The sequence below is a fragment of the Pholcus phalangioides genome, unplaced genomic scaffold (genome assembly GCF_987345545.1).
Source record: "Pholcus phalangioides strain wild (caught in Gottingen) unplaced genomic scaffold, Ppha-v1.0 ptg000011l_1, whole genome shotgun sequence".
Classification (NCBI taxonomy): domain Eukaryota; kingdom Metazoa; phylum Arthropoda; class Arachnida; order Araneae; family Pholcidae; genus Pholcus; species Pholcus phalangioides.
In genome coordinates, this window is record NW_028301604.1 from 51239114 (window position 1) to 51264585 (window position 25472).

At 36.0% G+C, this 25472-nt stretch overlaps 1 protein-coding gene across 3 annotated transcripts in view; it reads right to left on the reverse strand.

Moving 5' to 3' along the window:
- LOC149080535 (uncharacterized) overlaps nucleotides 1-25472 on the reverse strand; it is a 204792-nt gene that overhangs the window by 33671 nt on the left and 145649 nt on the right. For all 3 annotated transcript variants that reach the window (XM_089239637.1, XM_089239636.1, XM_089239638.1), the window contains 3 exons: nucleotides 23931-25416; nucleotides 11364-11445; nucleotides 7907-8209 (listed from right to left, as the gene is read on the reverse strand). In XM_089239637.1, coding sequence (XP_089095763.1) covers nucleotides 7907-8209; nucleotides 11364-11445; nucleotides 23931-25416 — 1871 coding nt within the window. The remainder of the gene's footprint in view (nucleotides 1-7906; nucleotides 8210-11363; nucleotides 11446-23930; nucleotides 25417-25472) is intronic.

Below are 25472 nucleotides of genomic sequence, written 5' to 3' on the forward strand. Positions count from 1 at the left end.
ATTTTGACATATTCTGACTTGGGGGATTCAGGGTTCTCTGTTGACAACCAGATAACCCTGTCTTTTGCATGCTCACTGTTTGCCATTATCAGCACCATAGAAAATGTCCCGAAGACAATAATGTCATGAGAAAACTTAGTATCTGTAGAATTTCTTGGAGCCTAAATACATCTGTGCTACTCGCCATAACCTCAAAGTGGAATAATAAGTTGGTGAGTGATTGGGAATTTCTCGGCAATAGAAAACCACTTTTCAACATTGGAACCGCTATTTATGACCAGCAATAAAAATCTAGAAGTCCAGCTATAATGATGAAGTACATATTTACCTGTTCTCAGAAATGAACTAAATATTTGACATATGCGTGGCAAATGTCAGCGAAGTACTGTATACAGAAAATATTATGTTTTGAATCTGTCATTAATTTGCATGTAACTGATCATAACAAATACTGTTTTCTTTGCATGAATGCGGTGAATTACATTGCACGTTTTTATTTTGACTTTTTTCAGTAACATGCTTCTCATTTATTCAAATGATAGGTTCACAAATCTAAATTTTTGTCACAAATTAGAGAAAGGTTTTGAAATTTTACAGTAGAAAAATCGCATGCTCAAAGGTTTTGAAATTTATTATAAGCATCTATTGTGAATATGCCGCAATGAGTGATTCACCCAAAATTTAAAAATTTTCTGCTCTTCAGCTGACTCGTGTGGTGAGTTACAAATGTAGACATTTTTTTTATATTGTTACCTTCGTTCTAGCTAAGATTAAATGCAAAATTTGATCACATAAAACATATTTTACACTAAATTATTAACAAAGTGCTAATTAGTAAGTGTTATGTCAATATTTTTATTTAGCAAAAAAGATGTACAAGCATACATATATAAACAGAGACAACTTTTCATCAAAGGTGAACATGACTTTCACATACTGGATGATGGGTTATTGATAAAAAAAAAAGTACAATGTGTGAAGGGGAGAAATACCTATATATATGCACTTGTATATAAACACAAATATAAATGGGGAGTATATAATATAAATATACTAGTATGCCAGCACAAATAAATTAAAATGTATGGCAAAATTTTCATTGCTCACTGTGAATAAAAATTTAGTATTTTTGCAAATTATGCAAAATTTTTTATTTATTTTATTTATTTATTTAGCAAAAGAGATGTACAAGCATACATATACAAACAGGGAAAACTTTTCATCCAAGGTGAACATCACTGTCACATACTGGACGATGGGTTATTGATTAAAAAAAAGCATGTGTGAAGGGGGGAAATACCTATATATATATACTTGTATATAAACACAAATTTAAATGGGGGGTGGGGAATTGATAGAATTATTATATGAAATTTTGAATATAATGACCTTTCGATTAAGGTTACCAGATATTCTCCTTTAGGACAACATACCCTCCTTTCTGATGTCATTTCAAGCGTCTTTTACATTTTGGAACATTTGTAAATTTGTCCTCCTTTTCAGGTTTCTGGAATTATTGTTCTTTTTTCTGGGGAAATATTTTTTTATATCTCCTCATCGATACGAATGTGTTTTATGAGTATTGCCAGAATAGAAGAACCCAAGTTGCTTCCAAGCAGGGCAGATGCTATTTCAACCATTGAAAAAGACAGTCCCAAGAACAGCTTTGCAAGAAGAAAACTATAAAATCCATTTTGAGAATACCATTATTTGCTCAGCAAAAGCTAATGCTGTGTACCAAAGTGGGGGAGGGGAAGGAGGAGGCATGGCCTAAACCGGGCTGCTAGGCTGGGATCTTCACCGGGTCCCTAAGCCAGACTTTTTTTCACGGGCCCTTCTATAGTAAATTTACATCATGACAAAACAAAACATTATGGTTATTGTCTCGGGGACCCCCAGGGCTGGAGCCCTGTCAGCCCCACCCTTGTGGAGGTCATGAGAAGGGGATGTTACCTATTCCAGTCAGAAATGAAGAAAATAGGATGCAAACAACACTTAATGCTGATTCTTTGGCAAAAAAAAGCAACATTCCCAAAAGAAAAAAAACCAACTTTTGAGGACTGAGCTTAGCAAGGCTTTGAAAGTTTTCAGAAATGCCAATAAATGTAACAAAAGACAAGGTTGTTGGCCAAAGATAGCCTCTTGCCATGCTCCAGGAAAAATAATAAAACTGACCAGATGATAGGAACAATTCATTATAAGGGAATGGAGATTAATTGCTATTTATTTCTTGCTTTGCTTTTTTTAGCAGTTCTGTTTTAGTTGGGGGGGGGGGGAGGAATTATTTTTCCGTCAGTGTAGTGGCGCCATATGTTGTCAAAATTGGGAAAGGTTGCACCACCTACAGCACACACACAGACATTCTCCTTTTTCAGTTTTTGAATCTGGTAACCCTACTTTTGATTGATTTGCTATCAATTATATTTTCCAATGAGGCAGAGGCACAGAAATGGAGAGCTAATATAGAGAGCTGAAAGTTGCCAGTTATTCCGTATATATGAGACTCAAGCCCTGATGAAGGAAAGGGAGTGGTGCATTGCATTGTATATTTACCAATTATAGGGGAGGGCTCTGCCCCCACGTTAAATTTATTGGGGGCTCATACAGTCTCAACCCCAGGTGCTGATGCAATGAGGATGTTTGCTGCAGTTGCTGATGAAATGCTTCATTTATGTTTTGACTTGTGCATTATTAATACAGTACCAAAAAGAAAAAAAAAGTTATATTAGTTCACCAAGGCTGCAGGATAATAGTAAATTCAGTTCATAAATTTATAAAAAGGGTTTCAATTAATCAATAAAAATGATTTTAATTAATTAAGTAATAGCATCAAATTGAAAGTAATTGATTGTTTTTTAAAAATTATTTATTACCGTATGAATGAGTAAACTATTTCAGACTGAGTCGTAGAATCATAGAAATTTGATTCACCAGGCTGCGGTTTCAAAAAGGTTGAGAACCACTGCCCTATACAGCTTGAAGTACCTGCCTATCCATTTCCATATTTGCTCAGGGGGAAAAAAAAAAAAAAAAAAAAAAAACACACACACACACACAATTATTATATTATTAATTATTACTACCTACTCTAACAATGAATATTCACTCATAGACTTCTCCGATCCCCCATATACCACATCGTCTATTGTTATGGAATCTCTAAAAGCCTGTTCTAAAACAAGGCATAGAAAAAAAGTAATCTAACTAGAATAATACAATAATCTCTTTTTCTCTGTATTCATGGATTCCACTTCTGGAATCTTTGCATGGGATAGGAAAAACCAGTGGCCTAGCTGGGGGGAGCAGGGGTAGAGATTGCTCCCCCAATGAAAGTTTTGCCTACATTGGTGCCTATTCTCTTAAATGACTTTTGATCTCCAAAAAAAAAATTGATAAAAAATAAATTGAATTTTTCATTTTTTAACCTCATTGACGAAAATGTGATTTAGAAAAATAAAATAACAAAATCTCCACTTATATATCAGCATCTTGCAGTTTCACAGTGATTGGGTTTATAATATTCATTTGAGAGAAGAAGCAAAAGATTTGGAGGTGTCCATTACCATTTTTGAAAATTGCTCCCAAGCTCTTCATTTGAAAGCATGTTTAGAGCAGCCCCTGTTCCACCTATACTAAAGGAAAAAATCTTGCCTGCTTCTTGCCGTAATCCTCCACAGCCATTGATCGTTCTTAGTAGAACTCCTAGAAATACCTTCCATAGGTTCCTCAGTTCTGAGAATATGGCATTCACCAAATGTGTTCTGTTGTGAAGAGCCACCAAGAGATTAAAGCCGTGCACATAGTATGACAACCAATAGATACGGGGAGTGCATAATAGAGAATAGAGATGAAAACAATGGCATTGTTTTGTTCTACACTGCACATACTCGAGAAGCGGACATCTTCAGCGGTGAATGGAGTAGAGGCAGACTTTTTCAGCCTAGAATGAGAAGGAGAGGCATATATCTCCAGCTCCGCATGAAATCGAGAAGACATCCTCAACTTTTTGAATGGAGCAGAGGCAGACACCATCTGGTCCATTGAACAATTCCGTATTTTACGGATAGATAAATTTTTCCCCAATTTTTTCGCTCTTAGGAGAAGTGATCGCCCCTATGCCCCCTCACTGATCTGCACATGATGCAGAGCCGTCTTACGAGCATCAAAGGGATTTTTCTGAGAGCCCCTACCTGTTTAGAAATGCCAGCCTAACAGTTCACTCTCAAAACTTTTAACAGGATCTCATCTTCATGAATCTCCTTTTGCTCTTGAGGCACCTAGAACGGGCCTGGGTGTACCCATGAATTATGTGGAAAGCTTAAAAGTAGACGAATATACGTACATACTCGTACTGTTTCAGAAAGACAAAAAAAGTGCCCATGAAATGTTGAGTCTACTCTTGAAAGATTTTCTAGATCAGTGTTTCTCAATAAGCACTTATCCAAGGGCTTACGAAAAACCAAGAACTCCCTAGTCCAAGGGTTCTACAACTATGTACCGCCAACCTTAGTCGAGGGCGCCGCGAAGCGGGGACCTGAAAAATGTGTTTCGAAGAGATTCTTTGTTAAACTGCTTTGGGAAGCCGTGGATGGAGAAGGTTTGAGAATCCCTGCCCTAATCTGTACCATTCATCACTCGATGTATTTTCATTCTTCTCTGATTTGTTATAAAACACGACCCATAAATTTATTTCATTCAAATTAAATATACATACTGTGCACAACGCCTGTCTAAGTGTTCTTCACTTCCAAGCAGAACTCCCTTTTCAGTTTCTCCTAAAGAAGCGGTAGATCAGCAAACATAAAAATTGTTCTAAATCGATTCATGCACCTGTTACTTTTATTTCGATTTGGCAGATGGACAGTGTAGCATTCCAAATACATAATACACCTCAGACATAGCTAAATACATTATGGACACATACAACAATTTCCTGCACACAGCAATTCGTTTGAAATTCCTAAACAATGGTTCCCAAACCTTTTAGGATTCATGGCACCCTTTGCTTATGCATCTGCTATCTAGTAGCATGTGATAGTCACTGATGGATATTCAGGTTTGAACCCTACCAGCGGCACAGTGGTGGCTGACTGGAGTTCGGTTCTTTCGGTTTTCCAACTTTGAGGTACGAATGATAACTGATCTTTCATTTGAAAAGTTTCCCGTAGAGAGCAGACAGGGTTTCAACGTAGTATTTGCACAACATGAAATTTCAGGCATCTGCCAGTTTTACATCTAATATGGAAAACAGATGGAAAAACTTGTCGAACACAAACCACGCATAACAATGACATCATAGATACGTTATGGTCAGGCCGTAAGAAAGTTGTAATATAATTATGGTCATAATATAAGAAAGAGCTTTCCGGCGTGCACCAATTTGTTAGAAATTCTACAGAGAAATGTTTTCGAAGCATGTGTACAACTGAGTAGTAGTCATCGGCATACACAAAGGGTGGGTTTTGGGGTTCTAACCCTCACCCTTTACACAAGATTATAGTGTTATTTTGTATAAAAAAATGTAAACCCCCCCCCCCCAGAAGAAAAAAAAAATCTGAAACCCTCCCACCTTGAGAAAATTCTGCATATGCCTATGGTAGTAGTAGAGCATATGTGATATGTGCTTACCATAAGAGTGTAACATGATGAAAGCGATTGGATGGAAGCATGAAACATTTTCTGTACCTTCATATCTTGGATTAATTTTGGAGAGAATTTTTCTTTTATTATCCCATCATATTTTATATTTTCATTAATTTTTTTTCCAACCACGTTTTTGGGCGATTTCCCAGTTGTGTTTTTGGTGTCTGTATTTTATAATTACACAAAACATATTATATTTCTATTATAAAAATTATATTTCTATTATAAAAATTATATTTCTATTATAAAAATTATATTTCTATTATAAAAATTATATATCTATTATAAAAATTATATTTCTATTATAAAAATTATATTTCTATTTACTTATTATTATCTTTTGTATTGTTATGAACTGCTCATGCTCAACAACAGTGATTTGGTAGATTGAAAAGATTTTTTGATGAAATGAATGCAACCTAGAAAATTCTATCAATAATTTTTTTTAAATATCTAAAATAAAGCCCTACAAAATAACACCACAATTTCAAAATAATATAATAATTTTTTAATGTTTTTTATCTATTTTTCTGGCTGGTAGTATTGAAAAAAAAAACATTGGCTACATACCGTGTCAATAATTGATGAAAGAAAAAAATATATATATAGTCTGATTTTTTCTTCTTTCAGTAAAATTATAATGCCAAGTATAATTGATTAAATTCAGAAAATATAGCTAAGAGCTAATTACAGCAATATCTATATAAAGCCGAATGGAAACAATAAAAATTCAAAATTCACGATCACAGAAATTTTATTTTTCTTTTTTTTATCAATACTTACATATAAATTACTATAAATTTATAACAGTAATTTTAATCAATAATTATAGAAATTATCTTTAAAAATGAATAATCTCCATAGTAAGCACAAACATCAGACAAATTTGATCTGCCAACAGGAAAAAACTTCAGCCAGGAACGTGGAGTGTTGTGCTTTCCAAAACTCCACACGCCATGCAAAAGTGTATGAATATTGCCATCGATTCCCTTTACACACAAACCTCTGAATGGGACCTTCTATCGTACAAGAAAGAGCACAGGAGCAAGAGAGAATGTGTCTCTTTTAACAACATGCTCCAACTAAGAGCCAGAGCCACAGTAATAGTTGATTTTCACAACAGAATTTTTTATTTAAAGTAAAATTTTCTGCCCCACAAGATGGCTGCTTGGAGCAACTACCCCTCTTGTCCCCCTATATAAAGCTCTTCTTAGATACTTAATTACATCCTTACTCATTGCTGAACAAAAACAAAAGCATCTATTGAGTCATGATGTACATGTGAAAGAATCAAAGCTAATTTACATTAGGGTATATTTTAGCTTCCATTTTTATATCTTTAGAATTTATAGATGAATAAAGCTGAAACACAAATTACTTATTCTGTGTTGTCAATTTTACATATCCTGAAAAATAAGAATTGTAGACTTACATTCCTCTAAGTGTTCCGTTTTTTAAAAGCAGTAAAATATTTTCTAAAAGTGAAAATAACTTGGCGGGCTCGTTCAATATGGCAACAACTCAAAAAATTTCCTTTTGAGTTATGCACACCATGAGTATGGTGGAAAATGCCTCCAAACATCCCCTGACACCCCAACTCCAAACTCTGCTTATATGCTTCCCACTGCAATATAATGTGAGCTGACTACCATTGAGTTCCATACAAAGTGAATATTGAAATCAATAGGCTATCTGGATATTATGCTGAGGTGAACTTAGGGAAAAAAATGTCATTCTCTCCACTGGGAATCAAACCCAGAACCTGGTAGCATCATTACGCATACTGAGTACGCACACCGAGCAAGCGTACTGACCATTATACTACAGAGATGCACTTCAATGTGCTTGCCCAGCATGCAAAAGGTCTCCTAAGTTCCATTCCCAGTGGAGAGAATGACACTTTTTCCCCAAGTTTGCCTCGACATAATATCTAGGTAGACAATTGATTTCATGTATCTTGACTGAGCAAAAATCACCATACAGGGAATTTTGAGTTGTTGCTATCTTAAACCAGCCTGTCAAACTGAAAAACTATAGAATTTTATACTTAGATAAGTCTCAAAATGTCGTTTGAAGCAACTATCATATTTTAACATCACTTAACAGCATCAGAAGATTGATTCATGCACAAATATTTGCAAAGTTCAATTTCAATGAGAGGACTTAGAAAAGACCTAACACAAATACATGATGTAAAAATATATACCATATTTTTTCATTCAATGAAAAAAATTCATTAACAGAAATAGTAAAAGCAACTTACAAATCATTGGTTCCACAACGTCTTTGTGTTGGAATTCCATAATTAACTGTCTTATACACAATAGTGCTATACAAATCATCTGCAACAGACTGTGGAACTCCTTCCCATGCAACAAGTGCTATAACAATGTAAGCAGTTTTGCATGTATGACCTTGTCGATGTCGAATAACTGTTAGAAGTTTTTCTTCTGGACTGGATCTTCTAATAACCCACTTGGCAATTGGACAACCCTGAGATGTTTTTCCTTCTTTACCAGAATATAATATTTTTTCGATACGAATTGCATCTCCTTTCTGGCCCAACCTATATTAGGTTGTATCATAAAACATGCAAGTATAAAAAATAAAATTACTAAATAGTACAAAATAGAATCCATATTTAACATATAAGTATACTTACAGTTACACTGCCAAAAAGGAAAATATCTTCCACACCAAATATTTTTGATAAATTTGATGTCTATGCTGGGATTACACTATAAAAGTTTCATAAAAGTTCATTTATAAAACTCGAAAAATACAACCAATAAGGTGATCGATTGTATTTGCTAGGATGTTACCAATGCTCTTATTGGTTTCATTTTTCAACTTTTATAAAAGTACTTTTATCAAACTTTTATAGTGTAATCCCGGGATATCTGTTAGTTCCCCCATTGAGACATGCCTCAATCATCTTGATGTGAGTATCTGGGCAGAAACAATCAATTCTCTGCAGACTATTGTTGAGTAGAATTAGAGCAGTAGAAAAAAAATCTGTTTAGATCAGAGTTCCCAAAAATTTTGTTCCATTGCCCCCCCTCTTCAAAAATTTTTTTTCATTGCCCCCCCCCCCCGACACAAGCCAAACCATAGGATCCTATGTTACATCTGTAGCTTCTACCCCATCCCTGTACCATTTAAAGTGGCCACTTTGGGATAGATACATTGGTTTAGATTTTTGTCATTTCCAACCAGTGAAAAAAGAAAAGAATAAGAAACAAAGTTTTCATTTCATTCATTATGCAGATAAATACTGGATATCACAGCAAATCCTCATTTTAGTTTTTAAAACAGTTTTTAATCACTAGCACACAAATAATCACCATTTTTATTTCATTTCATGAGAAAAAACAAAACACTAAGTAAGATGATTTCAAAGGGGAAAAAGTCCAAAGCTGAATTTTCCAAATGTTTGTAAGCATGAAATATTGAAACTTCAAACATTATATCCAGGAAATGTCAGCATTATCAATAGAAGAAAAAATTTAGGACCACCAAAAGTAGTCGTACTAAACTGGAAAATGCTTTGAGACGGAATGCCCCAAGCTGTGCATGAATGATCCACTGTACATGAATTCAAGTAAATAAATGGTAAAACTGTAGTTTTCATTATGAGACATAACAGGGCTGTAGCCAGAAATTTCTTTTGGAGTGTGACACAGCTGGTTTTTTGGAGAGGTGGGACTAAAGTGGTAGAACAGTATACTTAACACATTTACTGCGGGGCCTAAATTGCTTGTTGAGTCCGTGGGGCACATTTTTTTTAAAGATTAAAACTAGTTTTGTACATGACGCCACTATGGCATTATTAGCAGTGAACATGTTAAACATGTTGTTCGATATGTTTCTGCCATTTTCTTACGTTTCGGAGGTAGAGAGGGTGACAGGATCCCTGATTTCCTTTCTACAGTCTTAATCTTAAGAAATAATAATGTATATTGCCTTTCAGTGCAGGTTTTGCATTTTGAACCAGCTTGTGTGGCTGTTGACAATGACAGTTTGTGGTGTTAGTTGATGTCCATAATGCTAATGTTATGACATTAACATTATGAACATCAAATGAAGTTATACAAGGATGACGTCACTCTCCGCTACCATACGAAGCTTTTTAACAACTAGCTGTTGCGAAGATATATTTTGGAAAGAGAGAAAATCAGGGCTCCCACTAAAAAAATGAGATAAAGTAGGAAAACGCAGGACTAAAAAGTAGGATGGGGGAGGGTAACCCCCTTAGACAACATAATCATAGCATAATGGGAAAAATTCCTAAAAAAAATATTTTTTTTCGCAAAAAAAAAATTTAATTTTGAATTAACTTTTTTTTTCCTAGCACTATTTCAGTCAAGCCAAAACAAAATGACAAATGGCTTGGTTACAAAACCAATTTTTGGCCAAAACAGTGCACTAGCAACCACAGATAATTCTTTGCTGTCTCTCCTCACATATATCACATTCTTTTTTGTAGTCTTCCAAAGTGAAGAGCTTGTCAACTCTCTTCGACAAGGCACAGCAAATTTCGAAGACGTACGTTTTTTAAGAATGACGCACCTTCGAGACCACTTTCAAAAGCACAATGCAAAATGTGTAAATTACAAGATCCAACGTAAATAAGGCAAGGTGAACCAGATAGTTTTACTGTGTTGTTCATCATATCTCCGCCCATGAATCAACCAATTTTAAAATAATTTTAAAAACTAACAACACTGAATGATAAGTGATATGTGAATGTATAGGGGAAATGTCTACATTTTATATTATGAATGCTGTTACTAATGCTAGCATGCCATTTATGAAGCTCTTTTGATGAAGAAATGAAGTCATTAAAAATATTGGGAGGGCTTAAAAATATCAGGAAGAAGGAGGGGGGTGGGTATTAAAATTATTGTGGGTTGTATACTAGATTTACTCGCTATAATAGAAAATACTCCTCTAGTTGAAAAATCATTTTGTATAACCAGGCCTGTAACCAGAAATTTCGTTCAGGGGGACCAAAGTGATAGAACAATAGATTTGGCCGTCTTTTTCCCTTTTTTCGGTCATTTCCTCACATTTTGGAGGGGAACCAGACCCTCCCAAGTCCCTTTCTTTCACTACTGCCTTGTGGCCACCCTTACAAAGCATGGGTGGCTGTGTCACAACCATGAAAATGTTATGAGTATTCAAAATAATATAACAGATCAACTAAAATTGTTCTTCCTACAAAAGGAACCCAAAAACATTTTTTTGTACTGGCATTTGGCAATGGTGACTCTGGGTTAAGTTACCCAATCTGCACCATTATGATGCACAAGATAGGCATTCAGTACTAACTTGCTGCTCTGTTGATGAGACAGACAACCCTCTGCAGGATTTAAAGCTGTTAAAAATTAAATCAATGTGGGCAGTTTGAAATCTCATAATGAAACAGTTCTACCAACTAAATATTGAAAAAAAATTTATTTCATTCATCACTGATTGCTGAAATTGAAGCACATTCATTAACAAAATATCGAGAATGTCCCAGAAAAAGGGACATAATGTCTCTATGTAGGGTAGTCATTGATAAAATTTTTGTCAAAGGGGGGCATGCATCAAAAAGTTTGGGAACTGCTGCCCTACAGCAATTGGAAGAACCACACCTCCTCCCCTAGTTGCAGCCCTGTATATTGATAAAAGAAAAATGATATGCATTGACAATCAAATATGTATGGCATTCATACCGTCTTTCCATAAGCTCTCTAATAGCAGAAATAGATGATCCACTTCCCAAGTGTGTATAAAAGGGGACTTTCTCTTCAGGAACTGAACAAGGGAACAAAATGGAAAAAAAAATCAAAAATAACATTAAAACAAAGTTACATTAATTTTACTAAATTTTACTAATTTTAACGCTGGTTTCATCTTTAATGCATAGAGAAATCACAGCTTTGCATGGACAACCACATCCTGGAGTGAAGGCCTCTGTGAAACTGGTACAAGAGCATTTCACATTTGGCCAGCACTGAAGACTGATGTTACCTCTTGAGTACATACCTGTATCAACCGCCAGAAGTCTAAAGTGTTCCGGCATACAAAGAGTCCTCATGGGCAATTTTTACCCCCTGGTGCAGGTTTGAGTATGTACATGTAGATATTGTAGGCTGGTAGGCCTGAGCTATAGTCGGTTTCAGATAAAGATAAAGATATTGTAGGTCCTCTGCCTCCATCTGAAGGCTACAAATATTGCCTCACCTGTATTGATCGGTTCTCTAAAGCCTTCCCCATGCTGAATAGCTCTGCTGAGACTGTAGCCAAGATTTTCCATGCTAGATGAGTTGCTCGGTTCGGTTCACCTAAAAGACTCACCTCAGATCAAGGTGTCCAGTTTGAGTCCTTTTTGTTCAAGGGTCTAGCCAAGTTCTTTGAGAACCACTCACAAGAGGACCACATCGCAGGGGCTCGAGCTTACCTGCTGCCCAGATGCGAAGCCTCATATACCGCCCCTAATGGCAACCCTGGCAGGAAGTTGACAGGGCTTCAGTGAAGGGGACCTCAAGATAAACCTGATCTTTTCCAGAAGAAAGCTGCACATCATACTGTTTACTGTGCAAAATGCACATGACCATATGTCCCGCTTTTGAAGTAGATTTTTATTTATTTTTTATTCCAGAATTATCTTACCATTCTTAATAATGCCAGATAACTTAATTCTTGAAACAGCACTTATTTTTGTGAGCCATTATCCCTTATCCTGTAAAGATGATATGTAACACGATTATTTTTACGAAGAAATTTTTTCAAAGATGTTTCTGGTACTCCAGGGGCCGGCCAAGTGAGAAGCCAAATTTTTCCTTTGCTTTCATTTGATTATTCTGGAACAAATTCTGGGTGAGGGGGCATGGCACCCCCCATCCTAGAGAAGGGCCCCTAGGCTGGGATCTTTTGTGAGCCCCTCAGTCAGACTTCTCACAGGACTTTCTATAGTTAATTTATAGTGTGAATAAGCCAAAAAATTATGACAATTGTCAGCCCTGCCCTTGTGGGACACATGGGTGACAGAACCGAAAAGCACACTTGCCCATTGTGATAAGAATACAGGGGCGGTGCTTGGCCATGCGACCCATTGCGGTTACACAGGGCGCCATTCAAGAGGGGTGCTAAATCCGAGATGAATGGGTAAAAAAAATTCCACTGGTGGGAAAAAAATCGAAGAAAATTTTCTGTCTGCTCTTGAGGGGTGCAAAATCCGAGATGAAAGGGTGAAAGAATTTTTTTGTTTTGAATTGTGTTGGTAAGTTGTGAGGGAGGGGCATGATCCCCAAGGGTAGGGCTGACAGGGCTCCAGCTTGGAATCCTGGGAATAATTCCTTATAATTTTGCTTTTTTTCCATACTATAAATTAACTGTAGAAGGGGGCCCATAGAAAATCTGACTTGGGTTAAGCGAAAGATTCCAGCCTAAGGGCACTGACGCACGATGTAGGAGCTATGGGGATGGGAGCAATAGCTAGGAGGGGCCAAAAAATAGGTCCCGCACGGGTACAGATTTTGTCTTGAGCGGCTCCGATAGCATACATTCTTGTTTCTGGTATTACAGGCCCTGTCTATTTTCTCAACATTTCCGTTGTTGAGATAAAACTCAAAAGTGTGATGCCATGTAAATTTATACTGTGTTAAATTTTGGGGTCTTAACTAAAGTCTGCACTGCTGCCCCACACAACCTGCCACCTGGGTGCACCACACCCCTTGCACCCTTGCTTAAGCTGCCCGTGCCACATTGTACCATCCAGAAGCAAATGGTCAAGTAGAATGCTTCCATCGAGATCTCAAGTCAGTCATCAAAGCTTGTGCAACTAATTGCTGGTTGGTACTTCCTATGATTCTAATGGGTATTTGAGCCACCTGGAAGGAGGACTTGCAAGCCACCATTGTGAAATGGTGTACGGTGCACTGATTCGACTTCCAGGATAGTTGAAAAACACCATGGAAAATCAAGGCCAAAGCAGCCTTGTTGCCATGGAAAATATGCAGTTTTCATCAGCAAAGACCGTCTTGCATGAGCGTTTTCCTTTACACAGACAGGCAGGTCCAGTCTTAGGCCTAGTGGCGCTTGGTGTTATGTGTCAGAGGAGGCAATTTTTGCTAGTCATTACTATCCCGTTACGGGACAGATTCATTCTACCATATTATCAGACTCTTGGTGTGGTGATCCCCCCACACACCACACCGCTTGGTTGGATATTAAGTGGCGAAGAAGTCGGAATCTTCTTCTAGAATGGGATTACTGCTATTTAACTTGTAAAAAGCATAAAAACTCAACTTGCTTGATTTAATTAATAGATTTAAAAACATTAAAAAAGCAAAACGTCACACATTTATGCAGGATACTCATCACAAAGGATCTATCTTCTTCATACTTATTTTAATTGAGTTTTATGATAAAATTCGTGTAGTGCATGCATCACGTACGGGCTAAGATGATAATAAAAGTAGTTAAAATAAAGTGATATTTCCGTATTTCTTTCATATTTATAAAACTCATAAACTTCATTTGAAATCATCCCTTTGAGACCCAGTGCTAAGAAACAGAAGGGGCAGGCAAACACCAGCTAAAGCACCAGGCCCTGAAACTTGGGCAGGCCCCTAACTACTCTGAGGCAACTTGGGCGATGCCGCGAGCCGAATGGGGGGGGGGGCACTTGTAACTCCTCCTTTTTCTGAGCATAACCACTCCAAGAAAAGACTGCCCCAAGACAGCACGCTACGGCCCTGGAGAAGGGGCAGGGCCATCTTAAGAGCATCATGCCCCCCCCCCGGGCCAAGTGGTTTTTCTGAGTACTCCTACCTAATAAATTCTAGAAAACTGTAAGTAGATCTCATTTTCGTGAGGTCCCTCTACTCTTGAGGCTTCCAGGCAGGCAGATGTGTTAAGACAGCACTGGGAAGGGGTTGTTTTTTTTCTCTGTCGATTTTTTTTTTTTAACCTCAGGGACTTGGCGTGAGCCAAATGTTATCAGAAATCGAAATAAAGAAGCTATGAAAAAGTGAAATTGAAAGAAAATATAATTAGGAAGATTAAAACTTTGAAATTGAAGAATATAATAAAAATCTGATAACAAATAGGGAAGCCTACCCCCACTTCCTCGTGGTTTGTGCCGGGCGACCTAGTGTCGGCAAACGGGGGAGGTTGGCATAGTCGGAACGACAGTTAACCCGACGAAACTGAAAACATGTCAGACGCATGAAGTAGTATGAGCAGCAAGGTCTCTGAGCCTAGAACCCAGATAAGTGCAATAAGCAATGTAAAGAAACTAGAAGAGGGAATTCAGTCTCTGGGACATATATCCAAAGTGAATTTAGAAAAGTCCTCTCCACTTGTCAACACAAGATTCATTGAAAGACTGGTTATTTGTGGAGATTATTTGTGGAGATGAAGATTACAAGGAAGAAAATTCATCACTGCCCCCCACGGGGATCTTCATCTCCACAAATAACCAGTCTTTCAATAAATCTTGTATATATCTAAAGTGACAAAGGATGCAATGAGAGGAAAGATTGATGAAATATTGGTTGAATTTCAAAAAGTGGCAAAGAGTTATGATGTGAGCAGACTAAGGAGATAAGAGAACTGTGCAAAGTACGCACTCACTTGATTCAAGAAGTTAATGAATTGAAAGAATTTGAGACCAGTGGTCGACTATAGAAGTCAGATTTGGAAGAAAGTTTTCAGAAACAAACAGAAGAGCAAACTAAGATGAAAAGCCAGATTATAGATTTAGAGAATATTTTAAAAGAGGAATCTAGAAAAAGAAGTGAAATGAAAATAGAACATGAAAAATAAATTAAAGAATTAGAGATTCTCCTTGAAGAAAGAGGTAGAGAGATTAGTGAAATACAAAACCAGTTGGATGAAAGTAAAATACAGGTACTTCATATTGAAATTGACTATGTGAGCAAAGAACAATATAATAAAGTTATACAGGAACATAACGAGGAGAAGGAACAAATGAGGCTAAATTTTGAGACCAACTTGGATGAGATGAAAAAGCTATAGATTTAGCGAAAGTTGATAATGAAACTAAAATGTTATTAAACAGTGAAGGGGAAGAAAATTTAAGGATGAGAAATGAGTTGAAGGATAAAGAAAATGAAGCTAAAGAACTTTTAAAAAAGGTGGAAGAATTGACACATTTGAAGGAAGTAAAGGACCTGTATCTAGAAGAAATTCAGATAAGGAGAGAAATGACAGACAGGTTAGAAGAATCGTTGAAAAAATCTGTGAGGGAAGAAATTGAACAGTTCACTAATATTGGGGTAGAAAGCCAAGAAATAGACTTAGCTGAACTTCATAGTAGAAGGCTAACAACACAGCATGCTATTGAAGAACTCCTATGTATGGGAGAAATAGTTGAAAAAGGAATAGAAATGATAAAGAAAATTAGATAAGGAATTGACAAAATACTTATGTTGGTATTTAAGAATATAGGAGAAATACTAAGGATTGTAAGAGATAAAGACTTTAGAATGCAGAGGGCAAGTAGTCCGAAAATAATACATGAGATTAAGGATAAGCAAAATGAGGAACAAGATAAAGAAGACATTCCAATAATTGGTAAGGGTGATAAAGATAAGAAGAGAAATATAATTCGGATAAAACCCTTGGAGCAAATAGAGGACATAATACAAACTTTGTTAATCCAGTAAGAGACAAAAATTAATATAAGGGATCATTGGATCACCAAGCAAGGAGTAGTGATGGTGGAAGTGGAGAGTAACCAGGATACAGTTAAAATGCAAGAACAGTTAGGAAAAAATGAGTTAGGTGAGAGATATAAAGTTGATCAAATAAGAGGAAGAGATCCAAAAATTATAATATATTCAGTGGATAAGGATGTTAAAGAAGAAGAATTGCTGGAAGCTGTAAATAATAAAATAGGAAAAATAGACCAAGGACAAATACGCATAGTATTTAAGTATGACTTAAGAAGAGGAACGAATTGGATATTGCATTGGATATTACAGTGATGTATTTAAGAAAATTATGTATAAGTCATCCATATTTTGTGGATGGAAGAGTTACAGAATGAAAAAATTCCTTAAGCCTCTACAATGTTTTAACTGTTGGAGATTTGGCCATGTGGCCAAGACATGTAAGTGGGACAGCACAGGTAAAAACAGTGGTGAATTGGGATATAGAAAGGCTGATTGTGTAAAAGAAGTATAATGTGGTAATTGTCAAGAATTTAATAGACAGAAAAGAACTAAATGGGATATCTTGCACTTCAGTACATCGGTGAACTGTAAGCTATATCAAAGAGAAATTGATAAACTGAGAGAAAGAACGAATTATTGTTAATTCGAATAGTGTAAATAATATAATGTTGTTTCCCCACAAAATTGTTAAACTTGTGTATTAGAAATGTTTTTTAAATTTCGTTTTTAAAATGAGTGCAAGTTGTACTTTGTTTTAATAAAAATGTAAAATTTGTTCCAGTCATGGGGTGGAGTGGGAGCCCAAGACAGGGATAAATTAAATTAAATGTAATACTAACTTGAAACTATTTTATGACACTGGCGCGAGTAGCCCCAGCCCAATTCTTCTCCTGCCGGGCTGGGTTCGTTTGCAATGCCCAACCTTCAGAAGTAGCGTATGCCTATAGGGGCGGGACGTGTAAACTTATGAGCTTAACCTCAGGGACTTCAGCTTTAATTTCAACGACAAGGCACAATTCTTGAAGTTTGGGCTGAACATCCCTGAGGTTAAAAAAAAGAATATCTAAAGTGAAAAGAAGCAACCCACACGTTTGTGCATACAGGGTCTAAAAGAGTTATGCATAATTGCCGGTAAAAGTGCTAAATGTTGCGAAATTTATCGAACTTGCTGAGATGATTGGTGATTATGCATTACTGATTCAACGCATTTACTGTAACATACATTTAATTTTATATTTCATCAGCTTTAAAAACCTCATTTCAAATATACGTAGATACATATCTGAAATTTCTCTTAGGCCGGGATTACACTATAAAAGTTTCATAAAAGTTCATTTATAAAACTTGAATAATTTAACCAATAAGGTTATCAGTTACATTCAAGAAAATGCAACCGATAACCTTATTGATTGAATTTTTAAAATTTTACAAGTGAAATTTTATGAAACTTTTTATAGTGTAATACTGGCCTTAAACGAAATGGATTTGCCACTGTCCCCCCTTCCTTGTTTTGGATATGTGAGATTCCATATTCCCATGGAAGTTCCAATTAACCTACCCTATTCTGTTGTGTATAGTCCGTAGATTATACATTTGATAAAATTACATTGAAATAAAAACAAAATGTCGGAAATGAATTTCTTACTGAGGATCGAAGTTGCATGAGAAGAGTCTTAACTTTGAAGTGGCTTTAGTGTGGATAAATCACTGTGTCTTATCTACGGCAATATTTTTTTTCCGAGAGAGGTTTCATTAGTTATAATTACGTTAAAAATGTATTAACAAAAACATATATTTTTTAAAATTTATAGATTGGGTAGATGCCAATACAAAAATTGACATTTTCACTACAAAACCGTGTTAAACAACACCCCCCCCCCCCTCCTTCTTGAGTGCGATTTTATATTGATAAATGAAATTTTCTCATGTGGGTTATATACCGCTGCGGATTATACATGGTGCCTTTTTTCCCCAAACTAGTGAAATTTGCATCTGCGGATTATAAGCAGCAAAATTCGATAGGTTTTGTTTAATTCTTATTCAAGATTAACGTCGAGGAAATGACTTACCTACAAAATGACTTTCTTAAAGATGATTAAAATTCTTAAAAAACTTATAGAAAACTAATACAACAAAAATTAAAATCGAAAATTTCGCTAGGATCACCAGATTTTCACTTTGATCGAATTTATATTGAGGTTTTCAGCCCTTCTCGAAAGTCGGTTGGAAAAAAAAATCAAATTGAGAATTTCCAAAATACGTCCCTCATTAGTTTCTTGAAAGGAAAAAGATGTAGATGTTTTTTTAGAGTCCTGTTGTGGCCACACCTTGCCAAGGTCTCTAGGAGCTCTCTAGATACCTGTGAAAGCCAAATAGTTGGTCAAGGTCATCAACAATAGGGATAGTTGGTTTTCGAATGCACTTATGAATGGCCATGATTGTTGTTGTGCGAAGAATGTTTTTATAGTCTTTTATTTTACCAAAATATATTTTGATAAATTTAATATTTTTTATACAAGATGTCACTCCTTTCTTCATAACCTCCATAATATATAACATGACTATATATGAATATCTATAAAATATACCATACATATCGCCATCGGCGTATGTAGAAGTTTTTCTTGGGGGAAGGGGTCATAACTGTGTTTCTTCTGAAGATTTTGTTTTTGTTTTTAATTGCAAAAAACACTGAAATCTCAGTTCAAGGAGGAAACTCCTCCCCTTCCTGAATATGCCAGAGTCAACCACATATGCGGAGAGTGAATTTTATTTGTTTTTGGTTACTCAGAATACTGTGATGCCTCGGCTAATGAAGATAATTTGTTCCGGAATCACATTCCTTAGCCCAAATGTGATTTTCTGTAGGTTTCTACTGAAAATTGTTTCATTTGTTCTAGGAACTCCCAAAATATCGAAATAACTTTCATATAACACTAAGAAGCACTATAATTGAAACTGACCAGGGTCGAGATAAACAACTTTGATGAAAGAAAATTTAAAGGAAGATGTAAAACTGAACATATTTTTATTTTACACTAATGTAAGTTATGCACATGGCGCCCACAAAGGTGGGGCTGACAGTGCTCCAGTCCCGGAGCCCGGGACAATTACCATCATTTTTTTGTTTTTTCTCATGATACAAATTCACTATATTTGTGTGTGAAAAGTCTGGCTTGGGGCCCTCCAAAGATCCCAGCCTAGGGGCCCTGCACCAGGATGTGGGGGCCATGGCTATGCAATTGGGTTTGTGAGCCATAATGAAAAAAAAAGTGTGTGAGTTGGTATGCTATGTGATATAGGCACCTCATTTCTCTCTCACACATGCAGATGGAAAAGATAAGTTCTTGGTATGTCCAGACTATTCGGTTTGATTTTTTAGAGTCTTACTGTATGCACTGAAACCATTCAAGTATAAGGCTTTTCTCTCTTTTTTCAAATGCATTTTCTGTTATCTTAGCGGTGGGCTGGTAACATGACATCTGTGTACAAACATAGCTTTGCTGTTCAAAAAATCATATTTTGTACAAGTTTTTCTTGAACTCCGGTGTTATAGATGATTCTTAATTACGTATAGATATGTTAATAACTCTAAAAATATTATTAATGTCATGATTAATCAATTTATTATTGCATGAGATAAAAGGGAATTATTCCTTTGTAAACTGTAATTGAATTTAAATTACAATTGATTAAGTCACCATCTATACATTTGAAAAACCAAAACTAAGTTAACTGCATTTCCGAAAAACAGATTTTCCTTCAGGATGATTTACAACATTTGCTCAGCTGAAATATATGATGCAAAAGAAGTATTGAAATGCAAAAATATTAAGATTTGTTTCGTCTATTCTGCGTTGGAAGTTCTGAGGCAGTTTTCCAAAAAGGAAACAAAAATAAATAATTATATTACATATTTCTTAGGATTCATTGTCAATGCAGAAAACATTCCGTCAGGTCCAAGGAAGTTGAAGGCTGTCTTGAGGACTTTCAGATTCCCAATAATGTGAATGAATTACGTAGATTTCTAGGATTGATTAGTTTCTTCAGAAGATTCATAAAGAACTATGCACAGAAAGCTGATCCATTGACACAATTGACACGGAAGAATGAAGAGTTTACTTGGAAAGGGGAACATGAGCCTTTGAAGAACTGAAGAATGTGTTGATGTGTCAACCCATACTATCATACTATGATGCGACAACGGAAACCAAAGTCCATTGTGATGTGAGCTCCATCGTGGAGATCCAACAACAGGGATTGCTGTACGTTTTGCGGTGATACAAAGGGATCATGTGGGACCATTTGTCAAAAGTTCAAAAGGAAATCCAGAGCTAATCGTGATCATAGACAACTTTACCAGATTCGTAAAATTGTTTCCAGTTAGAAATACTTTGACTACTTGTGTGATGAAAGTGGTCCACAACTTTGTGAATGACTTTGGGCTACCAGATCGAATTATAAGTGATCATGGTTCTTGTTTTATGTTGCAGCAGTTTGAAAAGTACTGCAAGGATAACATAATTCGTCATATGCTCAATTCAATGAAACACCCTAGAGCAAACAAGATGGTTGAAAGATCAAATAGGGCTGTATTTTCGTCTATAACTACAAGTATGGAAAAAAGAGGACATAAGGACTGGGACGTGAAAATCAAGTTGGTAGAACAAAATATGAACAACTTTGTGAAGAAGTTACCTAGTAAGACACCATTTGAGATGTTGCAGGGATATTCTCCAAGATTCAATGATGGATTGGTGAGACAGTTAGCAGATAAGGTGAATAACTCGTGGACAAATCCAGAGGAAGTGTGAGGAGAAGCTTGAGATATAATCTCAGAGAATCAATAAAAGATGAAGACAGCTTTGATAAGCATAGATGTGCTACAATAGTGTTCAAACCAGGCGAGGTTGTTGTTACGAAGAGACGTCCAAGAGCCATGGGGAAACCGATGAAGACTGAACAGAAGTATAGAGGATCGATGACTGTTACAACTGTGTTACTGAATGACATATATCGGGTGACCAAATTGGAGTCAACACTGAAAAGTCATTTGTACACGCCAACAGTGCACGTGAGCCCAGGGGCGTAGCCAGAAATTTCGTTCGGGGGGGGGGGACCACTTTCATTTCGGGGGGGGGGGACCAAAGTGACAGAACAATGGATTTGGCCATCTTTTTCCCTTTTTTCGGTCATTTTCTCACATTTCGGGGGGGGACCAGACCCCCAAGTCCCCCCCCTGGCTACGCCCTTGCGTGAGCCAACTCAAAGTGTGGAGATGTTAGTCAGAATCCGATGATGAAGACAATGAATACTTGAACATTTCAACTGAAGTTGACCTAGTGTTACCAAGAAATAATCCAAAGAGGTGGACATTAGTACTAGTAGTGTGGGGCAGTGCCCAAGCAGCACCGTGGTAAGATGTTTGTCTTCCACTATGAAGGTTACCGTCAAGGTCCATGGGTTCGAATCCAGGCAAAGGACATCAGAAACAAGTTCTTTACCTACCTAGCCTGGGGTGACCACTGATAGATGGCATCCCAATTGCAGGTCAGGATGACTGAATGTTGGAAGCTATTAAGCAGCTGCTGAAAAGGAAGTGGTAAATCATGACTTTGTGCTTGAGTAACAAGCAACTGTTTGAGAATGTCAATTCGAACAGTAACAGAGAGTCAGTATTGATTGATTGAGAAATTGAGTAGGAAAGTAGTATTGATTGAGATTGCACTTTCAAATGTATTAAGTTGCAATAAATTTTGTTTTGTTATCATTGAAAAAGCCCTGGATACATTGCTTGAGGCTGCGGCAACCCCTGAAAGCTAATACTTGTTACAAGTTTTATTCTTTATGACTCATGGAAAGATCACACACATTCCTTTGGATCAAACAGTGTTTGTTATTGTAATTGTCTTTTTGTCTTTGGTTTTGTGTTGTTTTGTCTTTCTAAAAATAAATAAATAATAAATTCTTAATCATTAATCTTACATGAAATGGCTCAAAATATTTCTGAAAGAGAGAGGTATATGTGGGAGCAATTCCAATGTGGAAATACCTTAATTTGGCTCGAATGACAGTTATTCATTAGATCATTTTGATTGCCACAAATATTAACTCACGACATGGCTGTTTTATGTCAGCACATGCATCCATATCAAGTAAAATGTTCATTAGCTGAGGTATAAAAATGTCCAAAAAAAATCGTTGTTAGCCAAAAATTTCAAAGACAAGGCATTCCTTAGCTGAGGCATCACTGTATTGTTGATTGGCTGCTAGGTGGATGCAATATTTTGTCCACTCAGTTTGTATACGGATATACATTGGTTTACATAAATTTAAGAAAAGTCTTGAAATAGAGCTGAATAGAGCCTATAATTCAAAAACATCTTCTGAGCCAGTTCTATGAAACTTTGCTAAAATATGTAATACATACAGAATTGGAGAATGATGCTAAAAATTTTTCCAGAAAATTATTTCAATTTCAAAATCAGCAAATATTCCTAAAACAATTCATTAGAAGTCAGTTGTTTTAGGAATATTTGCTGATTTTGAAATTGAAATAATTTCAAAATCCTGACTATAATTTACTTCTAATTCATTAGAAGTCAGTTTGAAACAGATTTTTTTTTTATAATTGTGATTACCTCAAGCAAAAATACACCAACTCTAGTCGTGTGCGTTTAAAGCTAATAATAACTTTCACAAGTTCCAGAGAGAGTGAAATTCATTTCTCTTGCAAAGCAGCATTAGGACACATTAAGGATCTGAGAAGACAAATAGAGTGCTGCAACATATCTCCACAGAATATCCCAACCAGATCATGGAGGTTACCCTGGCCACTTTATGGCTGAATTGTTTCATACAAAATTATCTTCTATTATGCAGGCTCTGTAGAATCAAATTTCATTGTTCTGAAGGACAAAATTTCTGTGCTGCTCCTACAGGGAGTGAATATAGACAAGGATAGTGAAAACATATTAAGTGAGATCGCGTAAAGTAAGGTTAACCAGTACTTGGCATTTTAAAATGTTTAAATATACTGTTCACATTAAACTAATTTTATAAATACAAACACAGACAGAACATTCATAATATGAATGCCTGGTAATCCTACATATTAGCCCTGGCAGCAGATGGTAATCCAGCCAACACTTGATAATAGCAAACCAGTGAATTTGATCAATTCTATTTGAACCGAGTGAATTTTTACTAGACTCTTAAAGATAACAATTGATGTGTGTAAAACTGGCAGCTGAAAATTCATCCACTCTTTCATTGCTGAAACTTTTTGTTATCCTGAATGAATGGTGACAAAAAAAAGCCAAATTAGCAATGAAAAACTGTATGCTAGATTGTTGTTAAAGAAACATCAATTCTTAATCATTAAATAATAGAAATCAGTTTATTAAATCGGGAAACAAAGATTTCAATGAAGTTCTGGCTGGACCATCTAGTTTTATCATTTAATTAAGCAAATCCTTAAATCAAATGTTGGATTGTGTTTCATAATATTGTTTTACTAAATTGTTAAAAGCATTAGTCATGCATAAAACAAAAAAATATGGTGAAATGCTATAAAAAATTCATTCTTTCATTTACCTTCTGCATCTTTTAAACAGTCGCAGTATGGAACCTCAGATTTCATGTTCTTTCGCAACTGTTCAATGTGATCATTCCAGTTTAAATTACCATGACCAGTCTTTTCTCTTTGTACTTCTTGAGAGCTATTTTTTTCAGTAAAATTTGCTGCATCGCTCTGTTTTTGGGTAGATACAAAGCCAAAATGTTTTTTTATGAATGATGGTTGGGGGAGGCCTTTATTAATTTGAGTCATGGAATTTTGATAATTATATGAGTCCTGAATACGACCACTATCTATGTCTGGCACAAAATGACCTCCCCCAGAATTTGAATCTGATACTTGAGCATATTCATGAGGTACATAAACAACTTTCGGGTCAAGGATTCCCTCACTTTTTACATAAGCTGTGTTTAAACATGGGGGAAATGATGGCAGACAGCGAGACTGCGTTTTAGCATTAAATATATTGGTAATATTTATATATGTATTCATAGATGTGGTCGTATTCAATAAAAAAGGAGATGATTCATTGGACTCATCACTGCTTTTATTTATACTGTCAGTGGCAGGTATTTCTGTGCTATTTCTCTTTGCCACAGAATTAAGCACATTATCAAATGGTTGCATACACAATGATTTTTCTGGCTCCATTGATGAACTTGTATACAATGATTCTGTTTCCTTTACATTTCCTATATTTTGTTTTGTATGAGTTGACTCAGAAAGGGAGTTGTTAGGTATTGAAACATTTTTTTGTCCATGCATTTCACTGAACATATTTAATTTTGAGATAACTCTATCACTGCTCCAACCTAAGGCACTTTGTGCATTTGTTAAATTTTCAGTTTGGTAAAAGTTTCTGGATTCTTTTTCTGAAAAAATAATACTAGTATGACCATTTTCTAAATGATGTGAATGTGATTTACACTTGGACTGCACAACATGATCCTCTTTTGAAGATGTTAGTATCAGTTCAGACCAGGGATCCTTAGCCTGAGACCACAATGTTGAATTATGAGATGAAGGATAGGTATGATTTTCAGTAGCACCAGATGAAAGTTGTACGTTCTTCGTAACACTATCAGCTGACCTCATATGTCCCACTGTTTTGTGAACTGGAATGAATTGAGGTGAAGGCTGCATGTACTGATCTCCAAAAATATCAGATGGAATATTTGATACATGAGTTGGAGCCGAGTTCAACGCACCTGCATCAAGTACGGGAGTGTTTGAAACAGGATAGTTATCCTCTTTTTGGTTTTGTCTGTTATGAATGAGTGTTTTCAAACGATTGTTTGCCATCTGATGGGTTGAGTGAGTTATATGTTCACATTCTTTTCCAGTCTCAGAAATGCTGGGTATTTCTTCATTGTGATATGGATTTGAACCAGAATTTGGAAAGCACGAATATTGTGAGTTCATTTTAAACACATTATTGACAACTGTCGTTTGTATACCAGTACATCCTTGTGGCTGATACTGATCAGTTGAATATGTCTGTATCTAGAAAGTAGAAGAAAACTTAGTATATTATTACTGTTAAAACATAAAAACTTAAA